The sequence below is a fragment of the Urocitellus parryii genome, chromosome 15, assembly GCF_045843805.1.
Source record: "Urocitellus parryii isolate mUroPar1 chromosome 15, mUroPar1.hap1, whole genome shotgun sequence".
Taxonomy (NCBI): Eukaryota; Metazoa; Chordata; class Mammalia; order Rodentia; family Sciuridae; genus Urocitellus; species Urocitellus parryii.
The window spans coordinates 16,237,184-16,252,591 of record NC_135545.1 but is presented as its reverse complement, the minus strand read 5'-3'; the positions used below and the strand labels follow the sequence as shown (position 1 = coordinate 16,252,591).

Below are 15,408 nucleotides of genomic sequence, written 5' to 3'. Positions count from 1 at the left end.
TGAATGTGATCTACCTGTGATTGACGGGGAATCTTCAACACAAATCACGTCAGGGAGACTCCTTAGTCCCATATTCAGGATGAAGAAACTGGAAGTGAGAAAGCCCAGGTCCAGGAGATTAAATGGCAAAGCTTGATGCACAGACCCATAGTGATGAATCAGGAAGACTGACTCTCAGGGCATGTTGTTAGCACGAATGACAGAGGGCGGGAGGCGGGAAGCCCTTTATTCAGCAGCAGAGTCAATGGGTCAAACTTTCCATGTGGGGATAGAAAATGGCAGCAGGTAAAACACGGGTCTGGGTTTTATGGGCTTCATTTAGGGTGGGACAGGAGGGTAGTTCCTGGGGTTCACAATATTAGGGTCAGCTGATCCATTAGGGTAGGACAGGAGTGTGAATAGGGAATTTCCTGGGGCTTATTGTATTGGGGATCAGCTGACCCATAGGATGAAGGGTCAGATGCCTGTTCAGTCCTTTTGTGTCCCTTCCTTCCGGCTGAGGCCTGGGATTTTAAATGACAAAAGCTTCAATTTTACCCCAGACCAAGCCAGTAGGGAAGACAGCTGCAGATAGGAGAGATGTCCTTGGACTTATTCTCCATATCCTTCAGATATTCCTTCTCACACTGCCAAGTCTTGGTAGAAGGCTCCCTCTGCCTCAAACGCCCTCTCCCTTTCACCAGAAACATCTACTTTCAGGGATCACATCCAGGAAGCCATACCTGAATCCCTACACTTGATCAGGAGTCTCTTCTGGGAACCCCAAAGTCCTCCAGGATTTTTCTGTCACAGCTTGGATGGTTCTGCCTGTTCACTCTCTTCAGTTTATTTACTTATTTTACATTTATTTTTATTTATTTGTTGAACCCAGGACCTGCTAGAAATGCTAAAATATATAAAATAATAATAATATTGATAATACTGAGCTCCACCCCAGCCTTTTTCATTTGAGACAGTCTGGTTAAATTGCCCAGACAGACCTAGAACTTACCAATCCTCCTGCCTCAGCCTCCTGAGTAGCTGGGATTACAGGTGTGAGCCACACATCTGGGTCCCCTTCACAGCCTTGAGCATCCTGAGCTGTCAATGCTTTATCTTCCTTGGACTTATATGTTCATTTTCAGTGCTGAGCTAGGTTCTGTCTCTAGTTAGAACTTAGAAAATTGTTGGTAAATAAATGAGAGAAAATAATTTCATGAGGAGTGTTCAAAATCCTCAATCCCAGTTCAGAAGTTAGATAAGAACTAATGTAGAACAGAGCCTGAACTTCTGGTAAGGTACAGGGAGCCCCTGGCTATATCAGGTGACCCCCTTTAGTTTCCAGACAGCGGGAAAGGGAAGTCACAGGAAATTATTTATTTAAAAAAAAAAAAAAGGTGTTTTAATGCCTGATACACCTGTATAGAGCTTCTGACTATATCAGCTTTGGGTCTCTGAAGATCAGAGAGGTAGAGCCTCCTTCCTGCCTGAGGATGCACAGCCTAGACCTTTATTTTGTCCTTACTTATTGACTCTGCTGTCTTCCCTACACCCTCCAGAGCAGGACAATCACAGCCACCCCTTCCCCTGCTTCCTCAGACAGCTGCTGTGATTTGAATAACCAAGCACGCTGTTGGATGTCGGGGGTGATTTGCCTGACAAACAATGCTCAGGTCTTCTTCCTGCCTGTCCTGGAGCCATGTTTCTCTCCTCTCACCATCCCCCAGGGATGCCTAGGCTCTTTTCCCCTTGCTTGATCCTCTGGGAGTTTTGTCTGTCCCCAGAGGCTGCAGAGTACCCTCAGGAACCTGGTCTAAAAGAAGGGGGATGAATGACAGGCCTAGGGTCGAGATTACTAGAGCCAGCAAAGTCTGCTCCCTGGACTTGTCTCAAAATTTGCATAAAAAAGAGGTTCCTCCCCCACATCCCTCCCTTCCCACCTGGGATAGTGGTCCTGGGCTGAGGTCTGACAGCAGGTGGAGGAGGAAACTCTGCTTGTGAGCAACCGCCTCTCCATTCCTGAGGTGATGCCTCGTGTCTTCCTGGTCAGGAGTCGGCGTCCACAACCACCTAACTGGGGCCACCTGCCTGACCAGCTCAGAGGAGATGCCTATATTCCAGGTGGGCCCCTCACTGAGCCTGGGGACGAGGGGCAGGGGAAGAGGCAAGGCATCACCACCGGCTTTCTCTCTTCAGACTGCAGCAGCCTGGCCGGGCCACCGGCACATCAGTCTTCCAGCCTTGGGGACTCCTGGGCAGCGGTGAGTCTGCAGCTGACCCTCAGGCCCCAGCTGTTTTGCCCCTTCCGAAAGCTGACAGCCCCTTACTCCTGGGCCTGTTTACACATGCCCTTCAGCCTCAAGACCTGTTTTCCCTGCTGGGAATGCCATTCCTGTCCTAGAATGAGTTCAGTTAGGTCTCAATGAAGCCCCATATTCCTCCGGTACACAGCCGCAGATGTGCTCCAGAGATCTCTACGTCCAGTGGGGCAGAGAAGGATCCCAGCAAACGAGTGGATGGTGATTAACTTTTATGCCAGAACATGGGACAAGGTGATAAGAGCAGGATGGGGCTAAGGGTTACTGGGCCCTCTCAGAAGGGGTATTTCAGCTGTGCATGCAAGGGAAGAAGGAAAGCACTAGCCAAAATGCAAATGTGATCAAGGTTAGTTCACTATTTATTCTGAGCCAGGTGCTAAGCACTTAACAGTAGTAAGACAAAAATCCACACTGTAATCAATTTTTATTTCTGATTGGTGCTGAGGACAAACAATAAAACTAGAAAAATATGTGTTAGTATGTTGGAGGATGATACTTGCTATGGAGAAATGTCAAGCAAGGCAAGCATGATGGGGTTTGGTTAGGAAAGGCCCTGGGAAGAAGGTGGCATGTTTTTGCACTGATCAGACTCCAGCCTTCCTCATCCTGCATTCTGAGTACTTTGTATTTTTATGCCAAGTATAGGCAGGGTCCAGATGGAGGGGCTAACTTCTGCATCCCCTTGGCAGCCCATGCAGGGAACCCTGGCCTCTGCTCCCAGGAGCCCTGGAACACTTGGCTGCCCTCTCTGCCCTAAGGCCTTCCCACTGCAGCGCATGCTGACACGACACCTCAAGTGCCATAGTCCAGCTCGCCGTCATGTGTGCCGCTGCTGTGGCAAAGGCTTTCACGATGCCTTCGATCTCAAGCGCCACATGAGGACTCACACTGGTGAGTAGTGGCAAGGACTGTGAGGGGCTTCTGGGCCAGGTGGGATGGTGATGGAATGAAGGCAGATGCCCTGGATGTGGAATTCCTAGTATCTATGCACATAGGGCAGGGACACAGAGGCCTGAGACTTGATGCACCTCAGACCCCAGCAAGTGGTATAAGGTAGTGGAGACAAGATGGATGCTGGCTACAGAACTCAGGTCCCAAATCGAAGGGTGCAAAGGAACATCTCCCACCATCTTCCCCAGGGGAAGGAATTTTCTAGTGAGGGACAGTGGTCACAGGGGTTTGGCCCATGTTTGTACTGGGTGGTAGGTAGCAAATGGGTCATAAATAGAAGTTTGATGAATTTGGGAAAGGGGCAGGAAATGCTCAATTTTGGAGAGGAAGGTGGCAAACCTTTAGTCAGAAGGCCATTTCCCTGCCCAACTCTGCACCCCTTCTTCACAGGAATCCGGCCATTCCGTTGTGGAGCTTGTGGTAAAGCATTTACCCAGCGATGCTCTCTGGAAGCACACCTTGCCAAAGTGCACGGGCAGCCGGCCAGCTATGCTTACCGTGAGCGCAGGGAGAAGCTGCACGTGTGTGAGGACTGTGGCTTCACCAGTTCACGGCCCGATGCCTATGCACAGCACCGCACCCTGCATGGGGCCACCTGAGACTGTACCAGCATCCTACCCATGAAGCAAATAAACACAGGAAACAAACAAACAAATAGAACCTGGCATTTATTAGGAGAAAGAGAGAGGGGTCACTCTGTCCAGCGGTGGCCACAGTGTGGGGCAGTACATACATAATACAGGCGCATGGCATCCTGGTAGAAAGGGTAATTGGTTAGAAGGGTCTGGAGCCTCCAGAGCACAGCATAGGACCCTCCACCCAGCAGGGCCTCATCCCAAAAGAACAGCCAAGGAAACTTTCCCAATGTTAATGATCCAATCCAGGATTCAGGGAAGGGCAGGATCACCCCAATATTTATATCTCCACCCACAGGGAAAGACCAGGCCCCAGGTTCCCAGGAAACTCCCCCCCCCCAACTCACTTCAGCCCGGGCACTATGTGACTGGAAGAACACCGCCTCCTTGTGGCCGCACCTGAAGGAAAGGCCCAGTCACCCAGTTTAATGCACCTTTCCCACCTCTCTCCCCCACCCAGTAGGACAAGCCATGCTCCCGCCCCTTTGCTAGCTGCGGACTCACTTCTGGCATGGATGGTCCTCGGTCCGTGGTAACGTGGGGTCCTGGGACACATCAGCAATGATCTGGGTCAGTTCGCTGCAGGAATGGGGAGGTGAATAAATAAGCTCAGTCCCGGACTCCCAAGACAACACCCTTGCCCCCAATCCCTGATCACGACACTCACTCCACTTCGTGCGTGATTTTGTTGACGTAGATACAGCTGTTATCGGCTTCCTGCTGATAATCACAATTCCGGCACTGTGAAAGGGCGAGTGTGGCGGGTCACCAGAGACTAAGGGTCACCAATAGGAATGGGAGGGCAGGGAGATTCCCGGAGGGGATGACTACGGGGCCGGATGGACAAGAAAGTGACAGGAGGTGAGGCCAATACATTCGGGAGCGAATAGGAAGTGTGTGTCATACAGAGTAGCACGCTGCCACGAGGGGATCCAGTGGGGCGGCTGGAGGCCACGGGGAGGCCTGCGAGCTCGCACTCACCGCATAAAGCAGAATGCGGTTCTCCTTGTCTTCCTTGGGGTACAACATGTTGTTACTGTAGGGAGGAGGAAGTCAGAGGTCAGCCCTTGAGCAAGTCCTTGCTCCCCTTCCGCACCTGCTTCCCTTCTCACCATTCCTGGCAGAATCGAATGCCCACGAAGCCCGGTTCGTAGGTCCCGTCTGGTTCCATAGCGACGAACTGCCTGTCAAGCCTTCCGCACTTGCTCCGCAGCGCTACAGGTCGCGGGAAGGGTCAGGCCAAGCAGCGGCGCCAAAGAGGGCCGGAGCCGCACACGTGTATAAGCTGACGGTAGCCCTGTGCTCGGCTCTCTCCACGCTTAGGTTTGGCTGACTGCTTCCCTTGATTTAATTTTTTAAAAATATTCTATGGTAATTGCTTCCAATTTCGGGACTTCGCCTCCCCTTTTTACAGAATGGGATGGATATAGTGCAAAATCCGGGAATATGATGCACAAAGTGACCCCCTAGGTGCTGGACATAAATAGAAGAAGCCATTACTCTCTGTTTGGATCCACGCCAGTGCACACGCGCCACGCTTACCCTTCGCGGACCCGGATAACTCCTGCCAGTTCTTCCTCCCAGCTTCAGCTTCGGCCCGACCCGGCCGTTTCCGGTGTGGCTATTGGAAGAATTGTGAACTATAAAAGGCCTCTCGGGATTGGCTGGGTCTAAGAAGAGGGCGAGTCCTTTTCCCGGCAGTGGAGAAGGGACGGCGGCGATTGGTGGATCCTAAAAGTGAGAGCGCGCGGATTGGTCTGGTCCAGGAGTGGGGGCGGGGCTGGTATCCCAGAAGCAGCGGCGGCGGAGCCGGTGTGAGACGGCTGTATCGGGCTGCAGGCCACTGCAAGGCGCGGCGAAATGGAGGTGGCGGGAATATCGGCGCCCACAGTGACCATTTTCATTAGCAGCTCCCTCAACAGTTTCCGCTCTGAGAAGCGGTACAGTCGGAGTCTCACCATCGCTGAGTTTAAGGTGTGACTGGGGGGCGGGGTCTAGAGGGGTGGGGCAAAAAATGCGGGGTTTCCCGAAGGTGGGGAGGGGCCTGAATGTAGGGGGCGGGGCCTGGAGACCTGGCCTACGCAGATGGGGCCAGAGAGAATCTGAGATTGCAGAGAGTAGGGGCGAGTCCAGAGAAAAACCCGGTGCTCCAGAAGGCAGGAGCTAGAGTAGAAGAGGTGGGGCCGGGAAGGCCCCTCAGAACCTCCTAGGCCCTGGATGGTCTTTTAGAGAAGCAGGGATAGGGTGATGGTTGCTAATAATAGGCGGAGCCTCAGGGCAGATGATGGGGTCACTGACACCCTTTCTCCTCATCCCCGCAGTGTAAACTGGAGCTGGTGGTGGGCAGCCCTGCTTCCTGCATGGAACTGGAGCTGTATGGAGTTGATGACAAATTCTACAGCAAGTTGGATCAGGAGGATGCATTGCTGGGCTCCTATCCTGTAGATGACGGCTGCCGCATCCATGTGAGGCCACCCAGCTGGGATCTCATACCTCATTCATTCATTTACTCAACAAATATTTGCTGTGCTTGCCCTGTGTAATAACCCATATAAGCCCTGCCCTCATGGCATCCCCAGTCCAGCACAGATAGACACCAATAGATAGTGACAACCCAGAGTAGTCTGTGCTAGGATAGTAAAAGCTTAGGGAACTGGGGGAACCCAGAAGTGTTACTTGACTCCACCTGGAGGTTTCAGAAAGAGCTTTCTGGAAGAAGGGACATTTGAGCTGAGACCTAAAGGATGAGCAAAGAGGTAGAAGGGGCATGCCCAAGTAGATGGAAAAAAGTGTACAGAGTTCTAGAGCAGGAGGTGAGCCTCTGTGAGCAATGAGGCTAGACAGGTTGAGAGAAGCTAGAATGCAGAGGACCTCTTTGTGCCTACATTGTTCTTTCTCTGCTTAGCATTCCCCTCTCCCACCTCAGTCTTTACCTGGCACATTGTTCCTTAGACATCCCAGGTAAACTCAACTTTAGGGCCTTTGCATGTGCTGTATTATATTTATTATATTTTCTTCATGAATAATTCTCTATATGTCCACATGGCCTCCCCCTTTCTTCTTATGCTTACTTAAAATGTCATCTTTTGCTGGGCAAAGTGGCATGGTTGCTGAAGCAGGAGGATCACAAATTTGAAGACAGCCTCAGCAATTTAGTGAGGCCCCTAAGCAACTTAGTGAGGCCCTGTCTCAAAATTAAAAAATAAAAAGGGGCTGGGGGTTAGCTCAGTGGTAAAGTGCCCCTGGGTTCAATCCCCAGTACCAAAAAAAAAAAAAAAAGTCACATTTCAAGTGACACCTTCATGTGCCTAAATATAAAATTATAATTTCATCCCTACCCCCTTTTTGTTCTGTTTTTTAGATTTTTTAATTTTTTTTTATTTTAACACAGGGGCTTACTGTCTGGCTTTGAACTTGGAATCCTCCTCCCTCAGCCTCCCAAGTTTGCTTGGATTACAGATATATTGTCATTGCATCTGAGTATATTTTAAATTTTTGCTCATAGCTCTTATCACTCTCTGACATACTCTGGATTTTTCTCATTGGTCTGGTTTATTTTGTGTCTCCCTGATTTCAGTGTCCAGGAGAGTGGAAATTTTCATCACTCTGTTTCACTGCTGTGTCCTCAGCATCTGGAACAATGCCTGGCACAGAGGATACTCAGTGAATCACTGTTGGATGATGAGTTGACTCTACAAAATAAGACCAAGAGGTCAAGTGCAGGACGCATACCTATATCCCAGAAACTTGGTAGGCTGAGGCAGGAGGATTGCAAGTTCAAGGCCAACCTCAGAAACTTAGCAAGACCCTTGGAAACTTAGTAAGGCCCTCCCCCAAAATAAAAAATAAGAACTGGTAAAGCAGGAGTGCTTTACCAGTACACCCCCCAAAAAAAAGAAAAAAAAAAAGACTGAGAAGATGGTATAATTATCCTCATTTTGCAGAGGACAAAACTCAACTTCAGGATGAAATATACTTTCTTAAGCATGAAATATTGATAGAATTTTTCATTTTGTCTGCATGACTCTAGAAGTTCATGTGCCCAGAGTACTGGTTCTTTATTTTCTGTCCTTTGTTATTCAATAATTGTTCATTAAACATTTATATTGTGCCAGGAGTATAGCTGTGAGTCATATCTGAGGAGGTCCCTGTTTTAGCTGTGTCTAGTGTGTGAGGTAGATGTTAGCCAAATGATCACAGGAGCAAATATGAAAGGTAAGTTTTAACTGAGGGCCTTGCAGGAGATCATGGAGCTGGGAGACCCTATACTGGGGTATGTGACCTATCAGTGAGGTCTGGGAGGATTCCTGGAGTGAGTGCTGTTTGATCAGAGACCTACAGAAAAGGGAGAGTTAACCAAAAAGGGGAAAAGGTGCTCTGGCAGGAGGACATAGCACATGCAAACACCCTGAGGTGGGAGGGAGCACTGTGGGTGCCGGACTGTGGGTGAAGAAAGTGGGAACTGGGAAGGAGTCAGCCTAAGGGCCCTGCTCTGACTCAGGTTTTCACGAGCTCCCTTGGGCTGCAGGTGAGGAACAGACTGGGGGACAGGAGGAGCAGGGACACCAGGAGGGGGATACTGTAAGAGTCCAGATGAAGTGATGGGCAGGACTAGCAGTTGTGAGTCAGGACTCTGCTGGGCCCACAGAACTGAGACTTGGGGCGGTCCGGCAGCTACAGCCAAGGGATGCAAGTGGGGTCAGTCATGGGTAGCAGCACCCCCAATCACGAGGGCTTCATACCCATGTGGTACATCCCAGGCTATTCAAGGACAGTGTCCCAGGGTTGGAACCTCTGGGAATTTTGGTTTTTTCCTAAAATTCCTTTTCTGTTGGTAAATATCAGCTACATGCACTGCTTAAAATGACAGTTTTTCAAACTTTAAAAAAATTCATGACCTAGGGAATAGAAATTCTTAGCGATCCTAGACTCGGAGGTAAGGACCATTTTTATTTTGCCGTGTTAGCCTAGTGGTTCAGACTAAACACTTTAGGATTGTCCTTGATCCCTCTCTTTCCCCACTCTTTTCCCCACTCCCAATCTGTCACAAACCCTGTTGGCTTCACCTACAAAATCATCCCTAATCTAAATTCTTCCCCTATTCCCATTGCACCCACCCTGGTCCAGCCTTCACCCCTCCCTCCTGGACATCCCAACCCCTCCCCTGGCCTCATTGCTCCCATCCCTACCCCAACAGTCTGCAGCAGAGAGAGCCTATGAACCCCTGATCCATATGAGAGCCATCTTTGCACCACAATGCAGGTAAAACCCAAAGTCTACAGTGATCTGTTATCTTTCCCATTCTCCCACTAGCTCCCTTCACCAGACCCACAACAACTTCTCCTCCTCCAGAAGGTCAAGGATGTATCTGCTTCTGGTTTTCACACCTGCTGTTCCTTCTCATCCTTCAGGCTTTGGCTCAGACATCCCCTCCTTTTGAAAGCCTGCCCTGGCCACCTTCCCATGCTCCTTATCTTCTTTGTTGTATTTTTGTCTTTCGCCCTGGCCATCAAGTAGTGTTTAGTCCATGTCTCTATTTGTTTGTTTACGGCTGGGTCCCCCAGCACAGCAGAATAAGCACTGCCTGCGGGCATGGGTTGTCTCTTTTTATACCATGTTCGCAGTGCCCAGCTCAGGACCTCCTGGGTACCTTTGGAGGAGCTCCATAAGCAATGAGTGGGTGAACATTTGGAATAGCTCAAGAAGAGGTGTTCTGGAGATGGGGGCCATCCTGCGAGGGTCCCAGAGTCCCAGAGAGGATAGATGTACTGCCTAGAGGGTTATGAGCCGGGTCTGATCTCTGCCAGTTAGATTCATTGACTTCAGGGCTATCAGTGATATAGGTGCTAGTGTGTAGGGTACATCTCGGGGCAGATCCAGCCTCCAGGGTTTTGGATGGCGAGGAGAAAGGAGAGATGGCCAGTGTAGATATCTACTCTTGTCCCTTCTGCTGGGCTCAGGAGAGGGGAGATAGCTGGAATAAAGGTGAAGGTGTCTTTTTCAAATCAGGAGAGGCTTGAGTGTGTTGAGTGCTCTAGCATGCAGCTGTACCCTAGCATCCCAGGCCTTCCTGGCTAGACTGATTCCTGCTGACCTTCCTCTCCTCACCACAGGTCATTGACCACAGTGGTGCCCGCCTTGGAGAGTATGAGGACGTGTCCAAAGTGGAAAAATTTGAGCTCTCTCAAGAAGCCTATGACCAGAGGCAAGGTACAGAACACATGGGATGGGATGGATGAGGGTGTGTGGTAAGAAGCCAGGTAGGACTGAGAGGACCATCACAGGGAGGTCAGAAATCAGGCAGAGGGCTTGGGAAGATGGAGGAAGGGGTGAGGTTCATTGTGGGTACATATGAGGGCATGGGACTGTGGGTACATGATTAAGGTGAACAGGGCATGGGGTAGGAATGGGGACTCCTAAGTATGTGAGGGGAAGCAAATGAGGGCCTAGGAAGATGAAGGGGGCCTTTGGGGAATGCAGGAGAATGGTTTGTGGGGAGTATTCAGGGCCAGATGGAGGCATGGGGTGGGGCAGATGGGGTATAAGGACAGAATCTAGTGGGCTGTGGAGAGGACAGAATGGCAGTCAGTTCAGGCTTCTGCTGATGGGTCAGAATGTGTGGTGGGAAGGAAGGGGGCTTGCAGCGACTGGCTGAAGGTGAATCTAAGACTGGAGGGATATGTAAGAAGATGGGGTCACGTTACAGGGCACACACCTGTAATCCCAGTGACCCGGGAGGCTGAGTCAGGATTGCAAGTTTGAGGACAATCTCAGCAACTTAGTCAGAACCTGTCTCAAAAAATAAAAAAGCCTGGGATGTGGCTCAGTGGTAAAGCAGTGTCCATGGGTTACTTCCTCAGTACAAAAAAAAAAAAAAAAAAAAAAAAAAAGATGGGGTCATCTGAAGGACTGAGGCTGATTGCATCCCTTTAGTTTCTAGATTGTAGGGAGACCCCAGGAGTCACAGGAAAAAATCAAAGCTATGGTGGGAGACTTATGGAGCTTGGGGACAGCTCTCTGACACCTAGAAGAAATACTCCGTGAATATGGAATATTCTAGCCCCTTGTGGCTGGATGTTATCTGAAGAGGTCAGAGACACATCCCCAGAGATCAGGTCTGACCCTGTCCCCCACCCTGCCCACAGACACAGTTCGCTCCTTCCTGAAGCGCAGCAAGGTAGGCCGATACAATGAAGAGGAGCGAGCACAGCAAGAAGCCGAGACCAACCAGCGCCTTGAAGAGGAGAAGGCCCAAGCCAGCACCATTTCTGTGGGCAGCCGCTGTGAGGTGCGGGCACCTGGACAGGCCAGTCGCCGGGGCACTGTCATGTATGTAGGTATGTGGTTCACAGGATTCCTGGATCCCAAGATACCATTCATTCATTCAGTTGAGTCTCTGAGACCTTATGCTTTGTCCTGAGGTTGGCAATGCCAGGGCCTTGGCATTCAAGGAAATTCCAATTCCAGCTGACAGTGACAACCCAGCGTTGATGGTGGAAAATTGAGAGGTGCCGATAAAATTCATGGATCGTACAACTCGCTCATTAAGTATATAGTTCACTAGTTTTTAATATGTTCAGAGAATTGTGCCACATCACTAGTTGTCAATTTTAGAATATTTCTGTTACCCTCACAGGATATCCTAAAACCATTATCAGCCTTTTCCCATTTCCGAAGCCTTACCTCCCCAGCCCTAGCCAACCACTAATCTACATTCTGTCTCTGTAGATTTGTCTATTCTGGTTGTTTCCTATGAAGGGAATCCTAAATATGCAGTCCTTGGCTATATTCACATATTGTTTTCAAGGTTCTTCCGTATTGTGCACGTATCAGTATTTTGCATTATATAGATATACCATGTTTTATTTGTTCATTCATCAGTTGATGGACATTTGGGTCATTTCCACTCTTTGGCTATTATGAATAATGCTGTATGAACATTCTCATATAGTAAGCTTTTGCATGGACATGTTCTCATTTCTCTATACCTAAGAGGAGAATTCGCCTCACATGTAATTCTTTGCTTAACCTTTGGAGGAATTGCCAGCCTGTTTCCCAAAGCAGCTGCACCATTTTACATTTCCACCAGCAAGGTTCCAATTTCTTCACATCTTCACCCACACAATTGTTATCTGTCATTTTTATTCTAGGTATTCTGGTGGGAGTGAAGTAGAACATTATGTTTTTGATTTGTATCTTTTTGATAGCTAATAATGTTGAGCATCATTTCATGTCTTCTTGGCCATTAGTGTATTTTCTTTGAAGAAATGTCTACTCAGATCCTTTGCCCAATTTTTAATTGGGTTGTGTTGTTTTTTGTTGTTGATTGTGCATAATTTGCTAGGATTTCCCTAACCAGGTACCACACATAGAGTGGTTAAAACAGCAGAAGTTGATTTCTTAAGAGTTCTGGAGCCTAGCAACCCAAGGTCAAATGTCAGTGTTTATTCGGAGGCCTCTCAGAGCTGTGGCAGTGCCATCCCATCTTAAGTTTTGTGTGTCTGGGGGAATGGAGATTGAACTAAGGGCACTCTGCTACTGAGCCACATCCCCAATCCTTTTTAGTTTGTTTTGAGAAAAAGTCTTGCTGGGGCCCCCCTTGAACTTGAAGTTCTGCCTCAGCCTCTCGAGCCACTGAGATCACAGATGTGTACCACCAAACCGAGCCCCCTTAGGTTTTACAAAGACCTCTTCGTGCCTGGTACCATGGTGCACACTTGTAATTCCAGAAGCTTGGGAGGCTGAAGCAAGAGGATCACCAGTTCAAAGCCAACCTCAGCAACTTAGTGAGGCCCTAAGAACTTAGTAAAACCCTGTGTCTAAATGAAATTTTAAAAAAAGGAGCCAGGGATGTGGCTCAGTGGTTACGCATCCCTGGGGTTCAATCCTGGTACCAAAAAAAAAAAAAAAAAAAAAAAACCCAAAACCTCTTGGATAAGTGAATAGGGGCAGGGTGGGAGCTAGGAGATCAGCAAAGCTGCTACCATCTTGGTCTGACAGGAGATAAAGGTGGTCCTGGGTGGAAGCAATCAAAGTAGCAAGGAGTGATTTTCATCAAGACAGGCTTTCCTTGATGAGCAAGCACAGATTCCAGGTGAGATGTGTCCAGAGGTTTCATCAGAATTTCTCTTCTGGGCAGGACTCACAGATTTCAAGCCTGGCTACTGGATTGGTGTCCGCTATGATGAGCCATTAGGGAAAAACGATGGCAGGTAACAAGTGTTCCATTGAGACATCTGTGTATGTGTGTCTGGGAATGCATATGTGAACATGTATGTGTAATTCCACGCATGCTGCTGAGTGAGCCTGTTATAATGTCATACTGCATTTTGAGTGGGAGCCACATGGGATCCTTTGACCACTGCTTCCCCATCATGTTCTGCAGTGTGAATGGGAAACGCTATTTCGAATGCCAGCCCAAGTATGGAGCCTTCGTCAAGCCATCGGTTGTGACAGTGGGGGATTTCCCAGAGGAAGACTATGGGTTGGACGAGATGTGACACCCAGCGAAGGGCATCTCCCTGTTCCAGCTCCTGTCTCAGCCACTCATTGCCCTTCTCTACATGTGTACCCCTGGCCCTCTGCTCCTGACCTCGTTTTAATTTTATTCACCTTTTTCCCTCCCTTTGATTTTAGAGATTTGTACATTAAATGCATCAGAAACCTGGGAAGTATGTGGAAGTGGCATGAGAAGCTGGGTAAATAAGGATTAAATAAGGACCTAGGCAAAGCAGAGTCTGAGTAGGGTGAGACTTTATTTATTTCTTTACTGGAGTGCTCTACCACTGAGCTACATCCACAGACCTTATTTTTTATCTGAGACACAGGTTCTCACTAAGTTGCTTAGGGCCTTGCTAAATTGCTGAGGCTAGCCTTGTAACTTGTGATCCTCCTGCCTCAGCCTCCCTGGTCACTTCAGATTTTGGGCACACATTGGCACCCAGCAAGTCTTTATCCTTCAAGTAATAGCTAAAGGCCTGTGAAATGATTGCTCTTTGTCCTTTGCTATTCAATATAATGTTCTGCAATTTTAACAGAGTCTTCAAATAATAGTAGCTTAAACAGGATGAGAGTTTAATTATTTTTCATATAAAGTCTCATGCAGCCTACATGGCAGGAAGATTGCAGTTCAAAGCCAGTCTCAGAATTTAGCAAGGCCCTAAGAAACTTAGTGAAAACCTATCTCAAAATAAAAAATGAAAAGTTCTGGGAGGTGGGTGCATCCCACACCTGTAATCCCAGAGGCTCAGGAGGCCGAGGCAGGAGGATAGCAAGTTCAAAGCCAGCCTCAGCAAAATCGAGGCACTAAGCAACTCACTGAGATCCTGACGTTAAAGAAAGTACGAAATAGGGCTGAGTCTGTGGCTTCGTGGTCAAGTACCCCTGAGTTCAATCCCCTGTACCAAAAAAAAAAAAAAAAAAGTTGTGGGGATGTAGCTCAGCAATAGAGCCCCCTGGGTTCAGTCCCCTGTCCCTCCCCCACAGAAAAAAAAAGTTTCATGAAATCAAGAGTTTATATATTAATCTCCCCACACCACTTCAGGGCTGGTTTCCATCTCCTTGTGTCTTGCTCTCCCATCTACTCATGATTCCTACCTCATCTGCTCCAACCAGGAGGAAGAATAGAAGGGGAGGGGAGATCTTTGCCTTTAAGGAAGATGTACAACTACAAATTATCCCTAGTTCATTGGTCAGAATTTTTCTACATTACTAGATGTGACACTGCAAAGGAGTCTGGGAAGTGTAGTCTTTGTTCAGGGCAGCCATGTTTCTAGCCAGCTATCAAAAGTTCCTGTATAAAGAAGCAGGGAGGGGGCTGGGGATGTGGCTCAAGCGGTAGCGCGCTCGCCTGGCCTTCGTGCGGCTCGGGTTCGATCCTCCAGCACCACATACAAACAAAGATGTTGTGTCCGCCAATAACTAATAAATAAATAAATATTAAAAAAAAAAAAGAAGAAGAAGAAGCAGGGAGGGCTGGGGTTGTGGCTCAGTGGTAGAGTGCTTGCCTAGCAGTAGAGGCCCCAGGCTCAATCTTCAGCATCACATAAAAACAAATAAAACAGAGGTACTATGTTCAACTAAAAGGATATTTTTAAAAAAGCAGGGAGAGGGTGCTGTGGTACATACCTGTAATCCCAGCACCTTGAGAGGCTAAGGCAGGAGTTCAAAGCCACAGGGAAGCACTGATCAACTCAATGAGACCCTGTTTCTAAATAAAAATACAAAATAGGGCTGGGGATGTGGCTCAGTGGTCAAGTGCCAGAGTTAAATCCAAGGTCCAAAAAAAAAAAAGGCAGGGAGACAGAAAGGACAATGAGGGCCAACAAGTAGTCTTGTCACAGTCCCTGTGGGTGGAGGCTTTACCTGTTCACTTAATATTTTAAAGAAAAGAATCCACAGACTAGAAGTGACATGAAGCCTATCCTCATAGCATTACAGAGCCTGGCCGTAGGCATGTGACATGCATGTGCAACCAGTGTGTTCTGGGGAGCCTGAATTGCACTATGCATGTGTCTGCAGGTGCA

General features: G+C 48.5%; 3 protein-coding genes across 4 annotated transcripts; 2 read left to right on the top strand and 1 right to left on the bottom strand.

Annotated features, from left to right (window-relative positions):
• Positions 1–2,006: 2,006 nt before the first annotated feature.
• Positions 2,007–3,853, top strand: Ovol3 (ovo like zinc finger 3). Its single transcript, XM_026380115.2, has 4 exons — positions 2,007–2,100; positions 2,176–2,240; positions 2,987–3,188; positions 3,639–3,853. Exons 1-4 carry the CDS (start codon positions 2,007–2,009, stop codon positions 3,845–3,847), a joined length of 570 nt encoding a protein of 189 aa, XP_026235900.2. The 3' UTR covers positions 3,848–3,853.
• A 44-nt stretch (positions 3,854–3,897) lies between these two features.
• Polr2i (RNA polymerase II subunit I) lies at positions 3,898–5,522 on the bottom strand. 2 transcript variants are annotated; one of them, XM_026380078.2, is made up of 7 exons: positions 5,426–5,522; positions 4,996–5,098; positions 4,865–4,919; positions 4,551–4,624; positions 4,388–4,462; positions 4,231–4,282; positions 3,898–4,002 (listed from the first exon to the last, which is right to left on the bottom strand). In XM_026380078.2, exons 2-7 carry the CDS (start codon positions 5,052–5,054, stop codon positions 3,940–3,942), a joined length of 378 nt encoding a protein of 125 aa, XP_026235863.1. In that variant the 5' UTR covers positions 5,055–5,098; positions 5,426–5,522; the 3' UTR covers positions 3,898–3,939. The 2 variants fall into 2 exon arrangements, with proteins under 2 accessions (XP_026235863.1, XP_026235864.1); XM_026380079.2 differs by having other exon boundaries at positions 4,996–5,224; positions 5,426–5,518.
• Positions 5,523–5,631: 109 nt separating this feature from the next.
• On the top strand, positions 5,632–14,835 carry Tbcb (tubulin folding cofactor B). The gene is made up of 6 exons (XM_026380076.2): positions 5,632–5,857; positions 6,205–6,348; positions 9,997–10,093; positions 11,029–11,220; positions 13,023–13,095; positions 13,269–14,835. Exons 1-6 carry the CDS (start codon positions 5,744–5,746, stop codon positions 13,381–13,383), a joined length of 735 nt encoding a protein of 244 aa, XP_026235861.1. The 5' UTR covers positions 5,632–5,743; the 3' UTR covers positions 13,384–14,835.
• The last annotated feature ends 573 nt before the right edge of the window (positions 14,836–15,408 follow it).